Source organism: Columba livia, chromosome 9 (assembly GCF_036013475.1).
Source record: "Columba livia isolate bColLiv1 breed racing homer chromosome 9, bColLiv1.pat.W.v2, whole genome shotgun sequence".
Taxonomy (NCBI): Eukaryota; Metazoa; Chordata; class Aves; order Columbiformes; family Columbidae; genus Columba; species Columba livia.
In genome coordinates, this window is record NC_088610.1 from 24369299 (window position 1) to 24383722 (window position 14424).

Genomic DNA, 14424 nt, shown 5'->3' on the forward strand with positions numbered 1-14424 from the left:
ATGCAGCAGAAGCATCAGGTTAGGAGGAGGAGAAATCAGAATGTGGAATAGAATTTAAAGGCTTATTTGTGCACGTTGTAGACTGTCTAATGCTTAATTTTTCACACTGAATTTTAGGTTTTGATTTAGGCTTGAATTTTTATTTCGGCATTTCTTAATGTTTACTTCTACTGCTACCCTTGTTTTTCACTTTTTAAAACATCCATTGGCTGTAAGGTCTGTCTTTTTCCCTTGTTTTGGTGATTATATGTCTCCAGCTTTTTTTTTTTTTTCAGGAAATAACCTCAAACATTTTAAGCTTTTTTTTTTCTTTTTTATTTATTAAGTTAGTGCTAAATAGTAAATTTTCCAGTTTTCCCACAGTTTTGAAGACAATGTTGTTTGGCCTTCATGTGCTAATTAATATCTTGTATATCCTAGTTTTCTGTGTTTGCTTTTTTAGATCAACTGGTTATTCTGAGGTGATAGTTGTTGTTGGAGGCTGTGAACGAGTTGGAGGGTTTAATTTGCCGTACACTGAGTGCTACGATCCTGTAACGGGAGAGTGGAAGTCACTGGCTAAGCTTCCAGAGTTTACCAAGTCTGAATATGCAGTGTGTGCCCTACGGAATGATATTCTTGTTTCAGGTGAATAATGCTAAAAAGTTTAAGACTTCTTTCTTTTCTTTGTTGTTTGTTTTGGTTTGGTTTTTTTCCAGATTTTTGTATTGTGAATTCCCAGAAGCTAAGCTGAAAGTCACTTTCTGATTTAAAAGGTGAACACCAGCCCCAAACCAATCTCATTGTAGGCAAAACTGGGTTTTGTGATTTTTGTTGTTGTTTATTATTATCAGGTTTTTACAACCAATTCCAGGACATCAGTTGTATGTAAAGAGACTAGCTTATGCTCGTTAAGTACGCTGCTTTAAAATATAGTAGTGGCCTCTTTGCAGCAACAGTTGGAAAAATTACGGGTCAAAAATCCCAAGCGGCTTTTTCCCAGCAGCGTTTTCTCTGCTACAAAACGTGCTGTGTGCTGGTTGAAAACACGGGTTGCCTGGGAGCGCCGCAGCACTGGTACATTGCTGGTGACTCGCTCCTACCATATGACTGCCCGGACTCCTAAAGAAAAACAGTTAAAGCTGCTCCTCATCACGGGAATGTAAAATGGAAACAAATTCCTTTTAGCCCCTGAGTTTGGGATCCATTTGTAACAGCTTTTTACAGTGCGATGAGCAGTAGCTATAGGTTTTTAAACACCTCTCATTCAGGCGTTTAGAAAGGATAAATTACAAGGTACAACTGCTGGCTTAGATACCAAGCCCCATGCCTTAATTTAACAAAAAAAAAAAACAATCTGTCTCCTCAGATGTGTAGCACCTGCATAATTTGAACAAAATGTAAAACAAAGGAGATGTTTGCACAAAGCACAGAGGTGTGAGGGATGTGCCGTCAGGCACACAAACAGTTAACACCTCGAGTGTCTCTCCCAGGCAGCAGCACTAAAGAAATCTGAAGAGCACGGGCAAAAGCCACTAAAATGTATTCCGATCTCCAGAAATAATCTAACGCAATCTCAGCACGTTCCTGGGAGAGGCACACAAGTAAAAGAACTTACTGTGTATTTTCATGTTTTCAATCCACTGAAACTGACTTTTTCAGTCTAATGTATAAACATAGATAGACTTTCATTTCACCTAAAAAGGATATAAAGTTTTCTTTATCCACTGCGGAGGGGCACTTTAATGGTTAATGCTCATTCAATAATGGATTTATTCAAGTTGGCGTATTTTTGCTTTTAAAGGTGGAAGAATCAATAGCCGGGATGTTTGGATTTATAACTCTCAACTTAACATTTGGATCAGAGTTGCCTCCTTAAATAAAGGCAGATGGCGTCATAAAATGGCTGTTCTTCTTGGTAAAGTAAGAGAAGTATATTTATTTTCTTTGTGTAGTGGGGATGCTTGCTGTATGTAAGAAAACTGGAGAAAACATACATATATATTTAGTATTATTTTGTATTTCCTATCAAATAATTTTAGAAATACATATTTTTGAATAAAATAATATTTTAAACTATTAGACTCTTTATCAGTCAGACATTATTCAAGGACATGAAAATCATGCTAGCCCTCAGTCATTTATGTGGTGTGCCTTGAACTTCTTAGAGATGAGACTTGCAGCTGGAGCAAACAGGGGGAAGAAGGTAGACACAGGTAGCAACGAGCTGCTCTGCTTAAATACAAGAGAAGCAACAGCAGAGTAAATTTACAAGCTGAGAGGAAGAAATATTTTTGTAAGCAAGTAGGAAAAAAGCAAAGCACAGAAAACCGAAGGTAAATTCAGATCGAGTTTTGCCACTGCTGTTACTGAATGTAATCTGTAAAAAGAGAAGTGCAGAGAAATGCTGTTTTTAACAAATGCCATTCAAATAGGAAGTTTCTGTCTCAGTATTAATAATACTATGCTTTGGACATGTGTTTGCAGTGTCATTCCACATGTGACTGAATGGAACTCTCCAGGGAGTCTTTACCTATTATTTTTAGACCAGGTTCTTCTCCTCTGTGTATAAATTGAAAATGTAAGGAAATTGTCCCTTCACAAACCTAGCAAATTAGGATTCTTGCAGCTTTTAGTTAATTTTATTTCATATTGAAATGTAATAACTACTCTAAAAATGAAATGATGATAGCTTTCACCGCTTTGCTTAGGTATATGTTGTTGGAGGATATGATGGGCAAAACCGCCTCAGCAGTGTAGAGTGTTACGACTCATTTTCTAATCGATGGACAGAGGTGGCTCCCCTTAAAGAAGCTGTGAGCTCTCCAGCCGTCACCAGCTGCGTTGGCAAACTGTTTGTGATCGGCGGTGGTCCTGATGACAACACGTGTTCTGACAAGGTCAGTGATTGTATCTGGTTACATCTCTTCTCCATTGCAAACAGTAGTGCTGGTTTAACTGAATAGAATGTGGAATTATTATAATACAAAAAATACAGAGCAGAAAACGTTAGCTCAATAATATACAGTTATTATGATCTTTCTCATGGATACCATCATAGGCTTCATGAGTTCTGTGAATTCTTAAACCTGACTATTGGGAAAACTATGCTGCATATAGTGCATGTATAGATGTTACTGATACATGGACTTGTATTTATATTGACTTTACTTTCTTGGTGAGATATTGCCCAGCAGGTATTGCTTCTTTGGCTCTCCTTGTGGGTATGCCAGGTTATTATTTCAGTTAGTCTTTTAATCTGAAATGCATGTATTTGTTTTCAGGTTCAGTCTTATGATCCTGATACTAACTCTTGGTTGCTCCGTGCAACTATCCCTATCGCAAAAAGATGTATTACGGCTGTGTCTTTAAACAATCTGATCTACGTTGCTGGTGGGCTTACCAAAGCAATATACTGCTACGATCCAGTTGAGGACTACTGGATGCATGTACAGAATACATTCAGCAGACAGGTAATTAACACTAAAAGGCTTGTAGACATCTGAAATGTATTATTTTTTTTTTTTTTTTACGTGAGTATCTTGGCATGAAATGAGTGTACACTAGTGTAACCCTGTTCAAATTGCATCTCTGATTCCATTCTTGCTTCTTTGTCTATATAATCCAAAACCTCACAGAAGAGAAAGTTTCTAAACCAGTGGCTTTTCAGCTGGGTGTCACTGCGAGCCAGGCCAGTCTTCTTGTTTGAGATCAGTTACTGTTGGAGAACAGCATAACAGTATAATGGATGATATTTTTATTTCATAGAAATTGATCTCTGTCAAGGTCTGCTACATATTTCAGTTTTTGACTGAAGATAATAATTTCCTTAAAATTGATTAAAGTCTTTCAGTGCAACAAAAAATATTGAAGGCTGATTTTTACAGTGTGAAAAAAATCCATTGTATAGCACAGAAAGTATCTGACTTAAGCAGCAAGAACATCAAGCAGAATTTGAAAACCTGTCCCCTCAGTAGTAAGGTGCGTGTCTGTCAGTTTTTCCCTATGTTTTCAAAACATCAAACAATTACATACTCTACCTTGTCTACCTTAACAGACATGTGTTACTAATTTTGCTGGCCTTCACTCCATTGCTCTATTTTCTGATCTGTGTTCTCTATTTGACTGAATATTTTTTCCATATCTGCTTCTAAGGCAGAAGTAAAATCCTATCTCTCTTTGTTTCAAGTAAGACATAGCATTGTCTTTTCCTTATGCATTCTTTTCTTAGGCATAGCTTTTCCCCTCTCCCCAGTTTACATCCCTCTTCATTAGCTGTTAATCTTGTAATGTGCTTCTCCTCATTCCCATGTTTTTGCATTAACAGTACCTACTGTGGTCCCTCTTCTGAAAACCTTTGTTCTGCTTTCCTTATCTCAGTTGTTCTAATGGCAAGTACAGTGTTCAGCTGTATTCCATTGTATTCCTTGTCTGAGCTATGCATAGTGAAAGCTTAGATGTGAAATAGTCTTTTCTGCAGGATTGTGCTGCTGTTTACCCCAGTTATTGTGCTTTCAGCATTGGCCCTTTCAGGAGGGAATAGTATAGACCAGTCTGTTTACAAACAGCAGTCACAATGCTGTCCTTCTGCACTGGGTAGACATGCAGGAATTGAGGTCTTGTTTTTGAAATAATCACGTATTCCTTTGTGTATTTTGAAACAGGAGAATTGTGGCATGTCTGTGTGTAATGGAAAAATCTATATCCTGGGTGGAAGACGAGAAAACGGTGAAGCCACAGACACTATTCTTTGTTATGACCCTGCAACGGGCATTATCACAGGAGTAGCAGCCATGCCCAGGCCAGTATCATATCACGGCTGTGTGACGATTCATAGATATAATGAAAAAGGCTTTAAACTGTAATGTTTTCTTGAAAAAGAGAAGATTGCATGAATTAATCCAGTGGTCTGCTGCAAGACAGGCTTTTTAAAGATTCCTGAAATGGGAAAATGCCCTTTCCCTACCTAAGTGTCATATGAAAACTATATCCTGTGCCTTTAGAAGAAGGGTTACTTTAACTTACAAAACAAGTCTACAAATCTATCCAGTAACCAGAGTTCAGTTATATCTGCTACGGGCTCTGGTACAAGAGCGGTAACAATACGTTGTACCAGAGTTCAGAAGGCTTGCCCTAAGTGTGATTAGTACTTAAAATCTTGGAAGCTTTTTGCGGAGAGTGCCTTCACAAGCATTTGTGCCTGTGTCCTAAGAAGCAATATCTGCGAGGTGTTTCAGGTTCTGCTAATTGGAAAAAATACATAGGCAAGTAAATTCCAAAGAATCAACTAGGATAATTACCTACAATTTTTAAAAGCTTAGATAATTGTAATTCATATGCGCAGCATTCTTACAAGCAGATTACTTGGCTTAACCAAGTAGATTTTATGACAGATAGTGCCTGGTTTAGTATTAAAAAAGAACAACAAACCAAACAAGCTACGTAAGACAAATATTAGAATCTTCAAGGAATGCTTTTTTCCGAAGGAGAGACTGGTTGTTCAGCGAGCTGCTGCAACACACTGCAGTGACGATTGCATACCTGAACACTATGGACCTTATTCATAGTGTTGCTAAATGTGTATCAGAAGTGCAAGTCTACATGACATGGAGAATGAGACACCACTGGGTTGTAGACATGCATCTGTGAAACAAATTTTGAATCCCAGTTCTTAACTTTTAAAATAGCGTGGTTGAAGTCTGAAAGTTACCGGGTTCGCTCTTTGTTCACTGCGGAGTATCTCTGAACTATTCGAGGAATAAAGGATGATGAACTCTGGATTCTTCCGCTTTTCTGAATCGCATTAGAAATTATCTGATGATAGAGGCAGGAACTTGGGTTGCACCCTACAGCTTATGAATTGGCCTTAGCCATCTCTGCAGATGAGATATATCCCAGAGTACCCGCCAAGTGTTTCTTGGCCTTTCTTCAGACAATCACTCCAGCACGGTTAAACTACTGTATAAGCTGCTTGGCCACAGACAAAGAAGTTCTGGAAAGGTCCCTCCCGTCACCAGAAGAATATCTGTGGACCTGTCCACGTAGCCATATGAGCTAACTCCCAACATAACGGGTTTTGGATGATTTTGAAGTGTAGGAAGCACCTGTATTTTGACTCTTTTTTTTTTTTAAATAAAGCTATTTTTATAAGTGCTCCATAGATTTCTGTACTAGATCTCTTTATTTCCAGTACACAGTTGTATAGTTGAGGCACAAGTTCTTAAAAACTGAAATAGCACTTGAGAGCTGGAAGATGAATAGGATTGTCTGTGTACCAATTTCCTGTTAATCACCAAAAAACCCTTGGGAACTGCCTTTCAAAGGAATTCTGAGGACAGCAGCCAGTAGGGAAGTTGGTCAGTGCCAGGGCAGGAATCAAAACCGTGAGGCCCCTGCAGAGACAGGCCCGGCCTCGGGGTTCTGGACTCCGTGCTTGCTCAGGAGGGTGAAAACAAGCACCGCCTCTGGAACGTGGTTTGTTCCACTGGACTTTCTTCATCTGTTTTCCCAGAGTATTTCTTCATGAGATGGAAATTCTGACCCTCAGTGAAGCTGTGCCAAGCTGGGAGTCATCGTTTTCAGTAACATATGGTCATGACTTTTAAAGAGCACTGGGAGCTGCACTTTGTGATGCATTAACTTGTAACCTCAGGAAAGGACATAAGTTTCAGTTTCTGGCTGAATACCAAACACTGCTCTGTGTATGTTAAGAATACTGATAAAATACAAATCTCTGTGTAGGAAGTTAGTCCCTGAGCATGTACACTCGCATTGCCCTAAAAAGAAAGTCCCTCGGTGATTTAAGACGAATGAGATAAATTAATCCTTTTCTAAGTTTCTTGTGTTTCTGCTCACCAAGGTTACTTTGAAAAGATAATTTCAGTACCTGTGAATAAGGTCCATTGATAGCAATGGTTAATTGCCCAGTAACAGATATTCTATACTAATGCTGTATGTAACTTGTGCCATCGTTGTAAATGAAAATGTAAAAAATGATAGGAGCGCTTCATTAGAGGTGTAATTTGAAAAATATTCTCCTTTCATTTCCTTCTTATTTGCATTAAGACTTGTAATGTTGATTGTCATGCTAAACTGTTTTTAAACATTCTTTATTCTGTAGGTGTAGAACAATGTCATTTTTGTATAGGTATCTTCTAATCTGTGTTTATAATACTGCACTACTCTGTAAATAACAAGATACTGCTTTCTATGGTTTTGAAGATTTGTTTTACAGATTAGTTGTCTTTTCTTAACAATATATGTACTGTTACCTATTATTTTGAAAATGACAGTGTTTAATGAACCAGTAAACGCAAAAATGTAGATGTAGAAGAAAATTTCTGCTTATAATTCTTGAGAATCTGTATTAAGTGCTGAACAGTTACATGCGTGGAGCATTGCTAAAACAGCAGTTGTCCATGCCATGATTTCCTTAAATCGAGCAGTGAAAATTTTATTTTTGCTTGTTATCTGTAAATAATTTGCACTTATGGCCTGTTCTTTTAGAACTATTATTTTTAGATGTACTAGGAAAAAAAACAGTTCAACTTGGGTTTGATGAAAACATATAATTTTTCTAGAAGGATGCATTAATTTGGAAGTCGCATTCCTGAGCCACCCATTCTCCGATGCATTTCACTTAGGTATAGATGAGTTCAAAGATTTAAACTCTCACTGTTACACATATCTGGCTGCTTGAAGTTTAGGGGCTTGAGCAGCAGGTGGGCTTTTTTTTTGTCTCATCAAGGGGAGAAAATTATTAATGTCATCGAGTACAATGAAAAGATTTCCATCATAAATTATAATATGTTTGGTAACTCTAATGTAGAGAGACTGCTTTTAGATATACTATGCATTCCCTCATTTCACAGCCATCAAGCGTGTAGCATTGCCTGGTAATCATTTACCTGTAGGCTTCCTTGGTAATGCTGAAGTGGTTATAATTTGTGTGATCTCTTCCAGTTGTACCATCACATGATTAATTTTCTGCTGTGTGCCTGATATGCATTTTGATATGCACTCATACACTCAGACTCATACTGTTAGTTTTTTATTTTAATTTGCACCAATGCAGTTCTCATCAGACTGCGCTTGTTTCCACGTTTCAAAGCACAGATATCTTTAATGCAGATTAAGTTGATGTGGACCCTTATGATAATTTACTCAAGCTTTTTATATGGCATTTTAAACTCTGCAAGTTTTTGAGAGAGGGTGATGATGTAGGAGGTGCTCACCTTGACAGAGGTTCACAGGGGAAGCTTTGGTCACTTGTGCTTGAGAGCAAAGACACTGGTGACTGTTCAGCTTCTTCCTTACAATAGTTGAGTTCACCACATTATCTTACATAATTACTCAGTTTATCCAGATGCTGAAACTTGGGTGGTAAAAATATCTCACGTTTGTCAGCCCACTGAACTCAGTTGGAGTGATAAAGATACATATATGGTCACAGTCTTCTGGTGGCAATGTTCAAGAAAGCCAAAGGTTTGGTTTTTCCTAATTGCTCAACTGGGCAAGTATATGTGGGTTGGTTGGTTTGGTTGTTTTCTATCACTGAAGATGGTAAAAGCCAATTCAAGAGCATTAAGAAGCTCACAAGACTTGGTCACTGTGAAGCAAAATGAATGTTTTCATCAGAATGTAGTCTCATGCACACAAGAAAGTACAGATTAAATGGTTTGTTGTGCCTGGTTAAAAAAAATCTGAGCAATATGTACTCAGAAAATGAGTTTACAAGGTAAGATGAGATTTTTTTTTTTCTAAGCAGAAATTTGCTATCTGGTTAGGGTCCAAGCAGTGATTTTATTTTATTTTATTTTAAATATGTCTAGCACACAAGCTTCTTCGGTGTTGAATTTTTTCAGGTGGCATTAGTAAAAATTGATCTCGCTGTCAGTTTATCATGATTGAGTCAGTACTATGAGCATTGCTGCAAAATGGTGAGCAGCCCCCTACCAACCCCAAGCCAGACGTGCAAATAACATGTTCTCTGCACACTGGCCTCGCTGTCTTCCATAACCAATGTTACATGTAAATTTATATTACTCAAAGTATATAGCCCTGATAACATTACTCTTTAGGAACCCTATTTACAGGAACATTTATTTTTTTCTACTGTAGTGCTCCAGTCTATGCTCTGGTTTATGTGTGCACATCTGTGCGTGTGAATAATTTTGTGATAATTTTCTGATAATGCTTATAAGTAATGCACACAAAAGTCCCTGTGTACAGCATGTTGATAATGTAATTATGGCTTACTTTGTATTATTAGTTCCAAACAAAATAATGTGTGTTAATTTTGAAAATACCTGTGCCTTGAATTCACCTATATTTTCATCTGTTGTGAAAAAGTGCTTGGATGACTTCTCCCAGTTAATCTTTATTAGGATCGGTCTTACTGTCTGGGCTGTTGATGTGCTTCTAAGAGAAATAAATCTTGCCATTCATTAACTAGAATAGTTCAACCTTTTGTTTAGAAAGTGCCTAGAATGCTTCCATTATTACAATGCTATGGCAGATTTAATGCAGGGAAATCAGTATTTGTTTTTTCCTATTTTTTGTTTCCAGCACTCCTCAGTGACAATGGACTTGAGTTTAGTCTTTGGCTTCCTGTCCTCAACACATACAGTTTCTTGTTTTAGTTGATAGCCTCTACAGTATTTCTGAATCCTCTGACTTGTCAGTCATCAACCTCTTGTTTAATGTATGTAATATGAAGCAATAATACGGTGCAGCATGGCAATAAGCAAATCAAGAGACTTGAATGTAATGTACTATTAGTAATTCCATCTGTATAAATGCTGGACTTGTGCGTCGTTCTCTTTTTGGTGCACCTGTAGCAATTTGGAGTCAGATAAATAGGAGCTACTTGTCCGTGGAAGGAGAGTTTACCTCCTGAACTGTTATTCATATATTTGATCTTCAACTGAAATCATGTTTTGATTTTCCTTTTTTTTGCTGAGGAAAACAGCAGTTCATGTTATTCCTTGCCAGTTCCTGTATTTGCTGAAACATCAAAGGCGCAGTTCCGCAAAGAGCTGATCCTGTCTTCAAGAACAGCCTGGTGCAGCACAAATGACATTTGAACAACAACAAAAAAGCGCAGACCACTAACTGTGTGCCAGAGTCGATGTAACGTTATCTCAATTATAACATTAAGGTCTTCAGATTGTGCTGACAGTAGAAAAGTGATTTTGTAATGTAGCGCAATTGCAATAACACCTGTTATATTTAAATATATTTCTTGCATAATTCTTTGAAAGTTTTTTAAAGTTCAGTGTACCTAATAAACATTTGCCTTTTGAATAGTTGACTGTGTTTTATTTAGGTTATGAGAAGTTCCAGAGCAGGGCTTGGGGGTACAAGGAGGAAACTCCTTCCTGTTTGTTTGTTTGTTTTTTCTAGGCTATTTCACTTGTTGGATTCTGCCCCTTTGCCATCTCCGTATCTATCAGTCGATCCATTCTTCTCTCTCCTAGTCTGCTCATCTTTCTGTCCTTGTCATGGAACTTATTATTGACATGAATAAAGGCAAGCTGGAAATTGCAGAAGAGTAAACTTAGAAAACTGGAAAAATTAAGCACGGGGGTGGGATGTGAAATACTAGTTAGTCCTGGGTATTGCAATGGGAAAAGGATGTGAATGGGAAATGAGGAAAAGGTACCATAACGCTAGGAAGGTGACTGGCAACAATACAGGTTGGAAAGAATCCTATAGAAAGTTTATTCTCCTAAAATTAGCTACTTGGTCATCTCAAGGCCCCATTACAGATGGCAGAGGGAGGGTTCGGACTGTGATGGAGTGGTACTACTGCAGAGGAACTGATAGAAAGAAAGTAGTTGGTTTAATACCTCGTTTTTTACAGATTACATCAATCTTCCACAGATTTAGCAGGACTTCTGGCTGCTTCTTCCCTGTAATGTGCATTCTGGATCTCAGAACTTGCCCTTCATGTAATCCTAGTCTTATGTTCTTCCCAAAAACATTTATTCTAGGTATTGCGGCAGTCAAATACAGCTTCCATAGCTTTGCCCTTTACCCCGCTTGAGATATAATCTGTATCACAAGTCTGTTTCCTGTGTGGTGAATTCAAATGTGGGATCTTCTGGACGTACCAAAATAAACCCAAAGACACTGGGGATACTTTGTGTCTCTGACACAGAGACATAAATGCAAGGAAAGAGACGTTCTTTGTAGAAATGGTGCTAGATGTTCAGCATTTCAACATAACTTACCTAAATAGACAACATGATACTACTGCATTTTTCATGTTGTTTTTTCTTTATTTTTTCTGCGGCTTTGAGATGCAGAAAATTGAAGTATCAATGCCTTCACTAATTTCAACAGTTTTGAACCTCCCCCACAGAGATGAGTCTGTATGTTGCACTTCTGGGATACACAGTGGTTTTCAAATACCTTCTAAGATGAAATTAAACTTGGCAAGCCAATGGTGCCTTCTGCAGTAGTACAGTGTGGCCAGGCTCCTTTACAGCGACCTGGTAGCTCTTGCTGTGGTGCCAAAAGTAAATTATGACCAAGTTCAACACTTGCAGAAGTTTACTTTCCTGAAAGAAGTAACATTGCCTGAAGGAATCCACAGACTGCAAAGCAATGGAAATATTTTTGAGGGCTGGAAGCCCATCTTAAGTTATTTTAAGTCTTAAAAACATCCAGCTGGCAGCAATATTTTAACAACAGCCTATTCATCATTCCACTAAGCAGGGAAAAGGAAAAACATAAAATGGAACTACATTATATACGTATCCTGATGAGCATGATACAAATTTGAGGACAAGAACAGTATCCATTGATTTGCCATAGTTCACATTAGTTGCTTGGTAAAGTCAGACAGCCATTGTAGTAGCAGTCCTGAAAACAGCGGGAAAAAGAAGAGAACTTCAAGAGCTAAGCCTTGAACTTTCAGCATGACTGGTAATTAGTGGCCTCATAAATAAGTTTGCAAATACATGTATGAGCAGGACATGAATTTATGCTGGGACTACCACAGACCAAAGCACCATTAGCCACACCTGACAGAGGTATTACAGTCTGCCCAAAACCAACCAAACTGTGGCATTAACTATGCTTATTTGGACAATTTTAGCTCTGATTTGTGAGGCTATGAAATACTGTGAGTAGTAAGTATGGTATAAGATTTTTTTTTGAAGCCTATATTTAGTGAGGTCAGTACAAAAAACTCCCTTCAGTGGATGCACAACATGTCAGGGCAGGCTGGGGCCACACACCCAGTGGTGAGGTGACACGGTGCTCCAGGGCACTTGCTGTGGGCTCTTGTGTCTTCGCATGTCAGTCAGCCCATGCCTCATTTCTTGGTGGGTTTTGGTTTTTGTTGGTTTTTTTTTCTAATAATCATCCTTTCACTGAATAGCTTCTGCATTAAAATGCCTTCCTCAAATTATTACTTACTAAAAGGAGGCTGCTTCAGCCAGTAAATCGGGATTAGACAATCACACGAATATATCTGAACAGAAACATGACGCCGTGGCTGATCTCGGGGCGTTTTTCCGGTGCCGGGGGTAAATCACTGCCCGCGATCCGCTCGTTCGCTCACACTCGAGGCCGGCGGGAGGCGGTCGGTTCCCCACAGCAGCAGCGACCCTGGTCCGGCCGCCTTCACCTGAAGGACTTCCCCCGCTCCTTCCCTCGGCACTGGCGGGTGAGGCCCTGCCCTCCGCCTCCCGCCGAGGCAGCACCTGCCCGCGGCAGCAGGTGCGGGCCCCCCCGGGGCGGTCCCCGGCCCCGTCCCGCCCCTTCGCCGCTCTCCGCCTGCGCGGGCCCGCCCCAGCCGCTGACGGGCAGCCCGGCGCTCGGCCCTGCGCTCATGGCGGCGGCGGCGCTGCTGGCGGCGGCGGCGGCGGCGGGCCGGGCCGGCGGGGGCCGGCGCTGAGCGCCCCGGGGCGGCGGGCGGGGCGGCCGGTGCAGGCGGGGCCGGGCCGGGCGGCGCGCGGCGGAGCGCGGTGAGCGGCGAGCGGGGGAGGAGCGCGCGGCCGCGGCGGCTTTGTGTGCGCGGGCGGGGGGAGGGGAGCGGCGCCGGCCGCGCACGTGGGCCCGGCCGCGCGGGACCGCCCCGCCCACGGGGTCCCGGCCCCGCCACCCGCCCCGCTCCGCCCCCCGGGACAGCGCGCCTGGCGCGGCCTCGGCGCTGCCGCCCGGCTGCGGGTGCTGCCCGGCTGCGGGTGCTGCCCCGCGGCGGCGGGGGCGGCTGTGGCCGCCGTCTCTCCGGGGCACGGGCGGTCCGCGCTGCCCCAGGCTCCTCCCGCCCCGGAGGAGCCGCTGCCCCTTCCCGCGGGGAGGGTCGTGGTTCGGGTTAAAGTTCTCGGAGCGGCGAGCCCGCGCGGGGCCCGGGTTCGTGCTGAGCACCGGTGCGTGTCCGGCCCCGCAGGTGAGTTCGCGGGGCCTCGTGTCTCCCCACGTTTCGGGGACGCAGGTCGGTGGCGGTGGCGATGCTTGTGCTGGGGAACACCCGGCTCTCCTGAAGTCACCCCTCAGGGTGTCCCCTCAGATCCCGTGCAGACCTCGCTGGCGGTGGGGCACAGGGGCTCTTTGCTTCAGCAGGCAGTGGTTTGGTATTGCAGCACCGTGGCTGTATGCGCACGGGCTGCCCTGAGCTTCAGAGATCAGGAGGCAGTTGAAGCTCCTGGACTATGTGGAGCAGGACCAGTTAATCTGTAGCAGCTGGGGAAGGAAGTGTCCCAACTCTTTTGGGAGGTGCACCGCAGGCCTCCCCATGGCGGGAGGCTGAAGCCTGCCTAGAAGGTCATTGTGGGTGACAGTAATGCTTTTATTTTTCTTCTTAGTGCAGCAGTGGAGAGAACATGTCTGGGATCAAGAGAGTGATTGCAGAGAAGGACCCTGACTATGAGGAGATCACCATCACTCATCCCAACAAGCGTCACAAAGCAGCTGAGCAGTCAGGTAGGAGCTGTGTGAACGGAAGGGGTCTCCCGGGTGGATGTGCTGTGCATGTGCATGCTTTCTGCAGGTAGATCAGGAGAGGGCTGGGGTAGGAGCTGAGGGTCAAAGGGCAGAAATTGATACAAGGGAGCGAGTGATACACCTGCATAGCCAAATGATGATGTGATAGTCATACATGGAACCATTCCTGCTGCTAGCTGAACCATATAATTAAGGTGTGAGGATGCAGACTTTGGTGCATGATAGCAGCTAGAGAAATAGCTCTCCAGGGCCCCAGCCGTGCACTTTGGTTCCTGTTGCCTGCTGAAGTATTTGCCAGTGCATCTTCCCAGCATCTTCCCACGCTGAGATGTGCTCCAGCCTGTGCACCTGGTTTGCGATTGAAGTCTGCTTCCAGAAAGATTGGCAGTTCGTTTACATTTTGGGGGATGCGTGTCGCAGTACAGCATGGAGGGGAGGTGGGGAAGAAATCTGTGACCCCACAGTAGGGGTAAAAGGAATCCACAAACC

At 42.1% G+C, this 14424-nt stretch overlaps 2 protein-coding genes across 27 annotated transcripts in view; both read left to right on the forward strand.

Annotated features, from left to right (window-relative positions):
• The window catches only part of KLHL24 (kelch like family member 24), a 76334-nt gene extending 66048 nt beyond the window's left edge, over positions 1-10286 (forward strand). For all 7 annotated transcript variants that reach the window (XM_065074295.1, XM_065074296.1, XM_065074292.1 and 4 more), the window contains 5 exons: positions 443-627; positions 1784-1902; positions 2691-2879; positions 3264-3452; positions 4644-10286. In XM_065074295.1, coding sequence (XP_064930367.1) covers positions 443-627; positions 1784-1902; positions 2691-2879; positions 3264-3452; positions 4644-4844 — 883 coding nt within the window. In that variant the 3' untranslated portion in view covers positions 4845-10286. The remainder of the gene's footprint in view (positions 1-442; positions 628-1783; positions 1903-2690; positions 2880-3263; positions 3453-4643) is intronic.
• Positions 10287-12800: 2514 nt separating this feature from the next.
• YEATS2 (YEATS domain containing 2) overlaps positions 12801-14424 on the forward strand; it is a 46715-nt gene continuing 45091 nt past the window's right edge. For 12 of the 20 annotated variants that reach the window (XM_065074273.1, XM_065074277.1, XM_065074272.1 and 9 more), the window contains exons 1-2: positions 12802-12956; positions 13797-13914. In XM_065074273.1, coding sequence (XP_064930345.1) covers positions 13815-13914 — 100 coding nt within the window. In that variant the 5' untranslated portion in view covers positions 12802-12956; positions 13797-13814. Of the gene's footprint in view, positions 12957-13123; positions 13382-13796; positions 13915-14424 lie in introns of those variants that run through there. The other 8 variants (XM_065074267.1, XM_065074271.1, XM_065074281.1 and 5 more) reach the window with 5 other exon arrangements.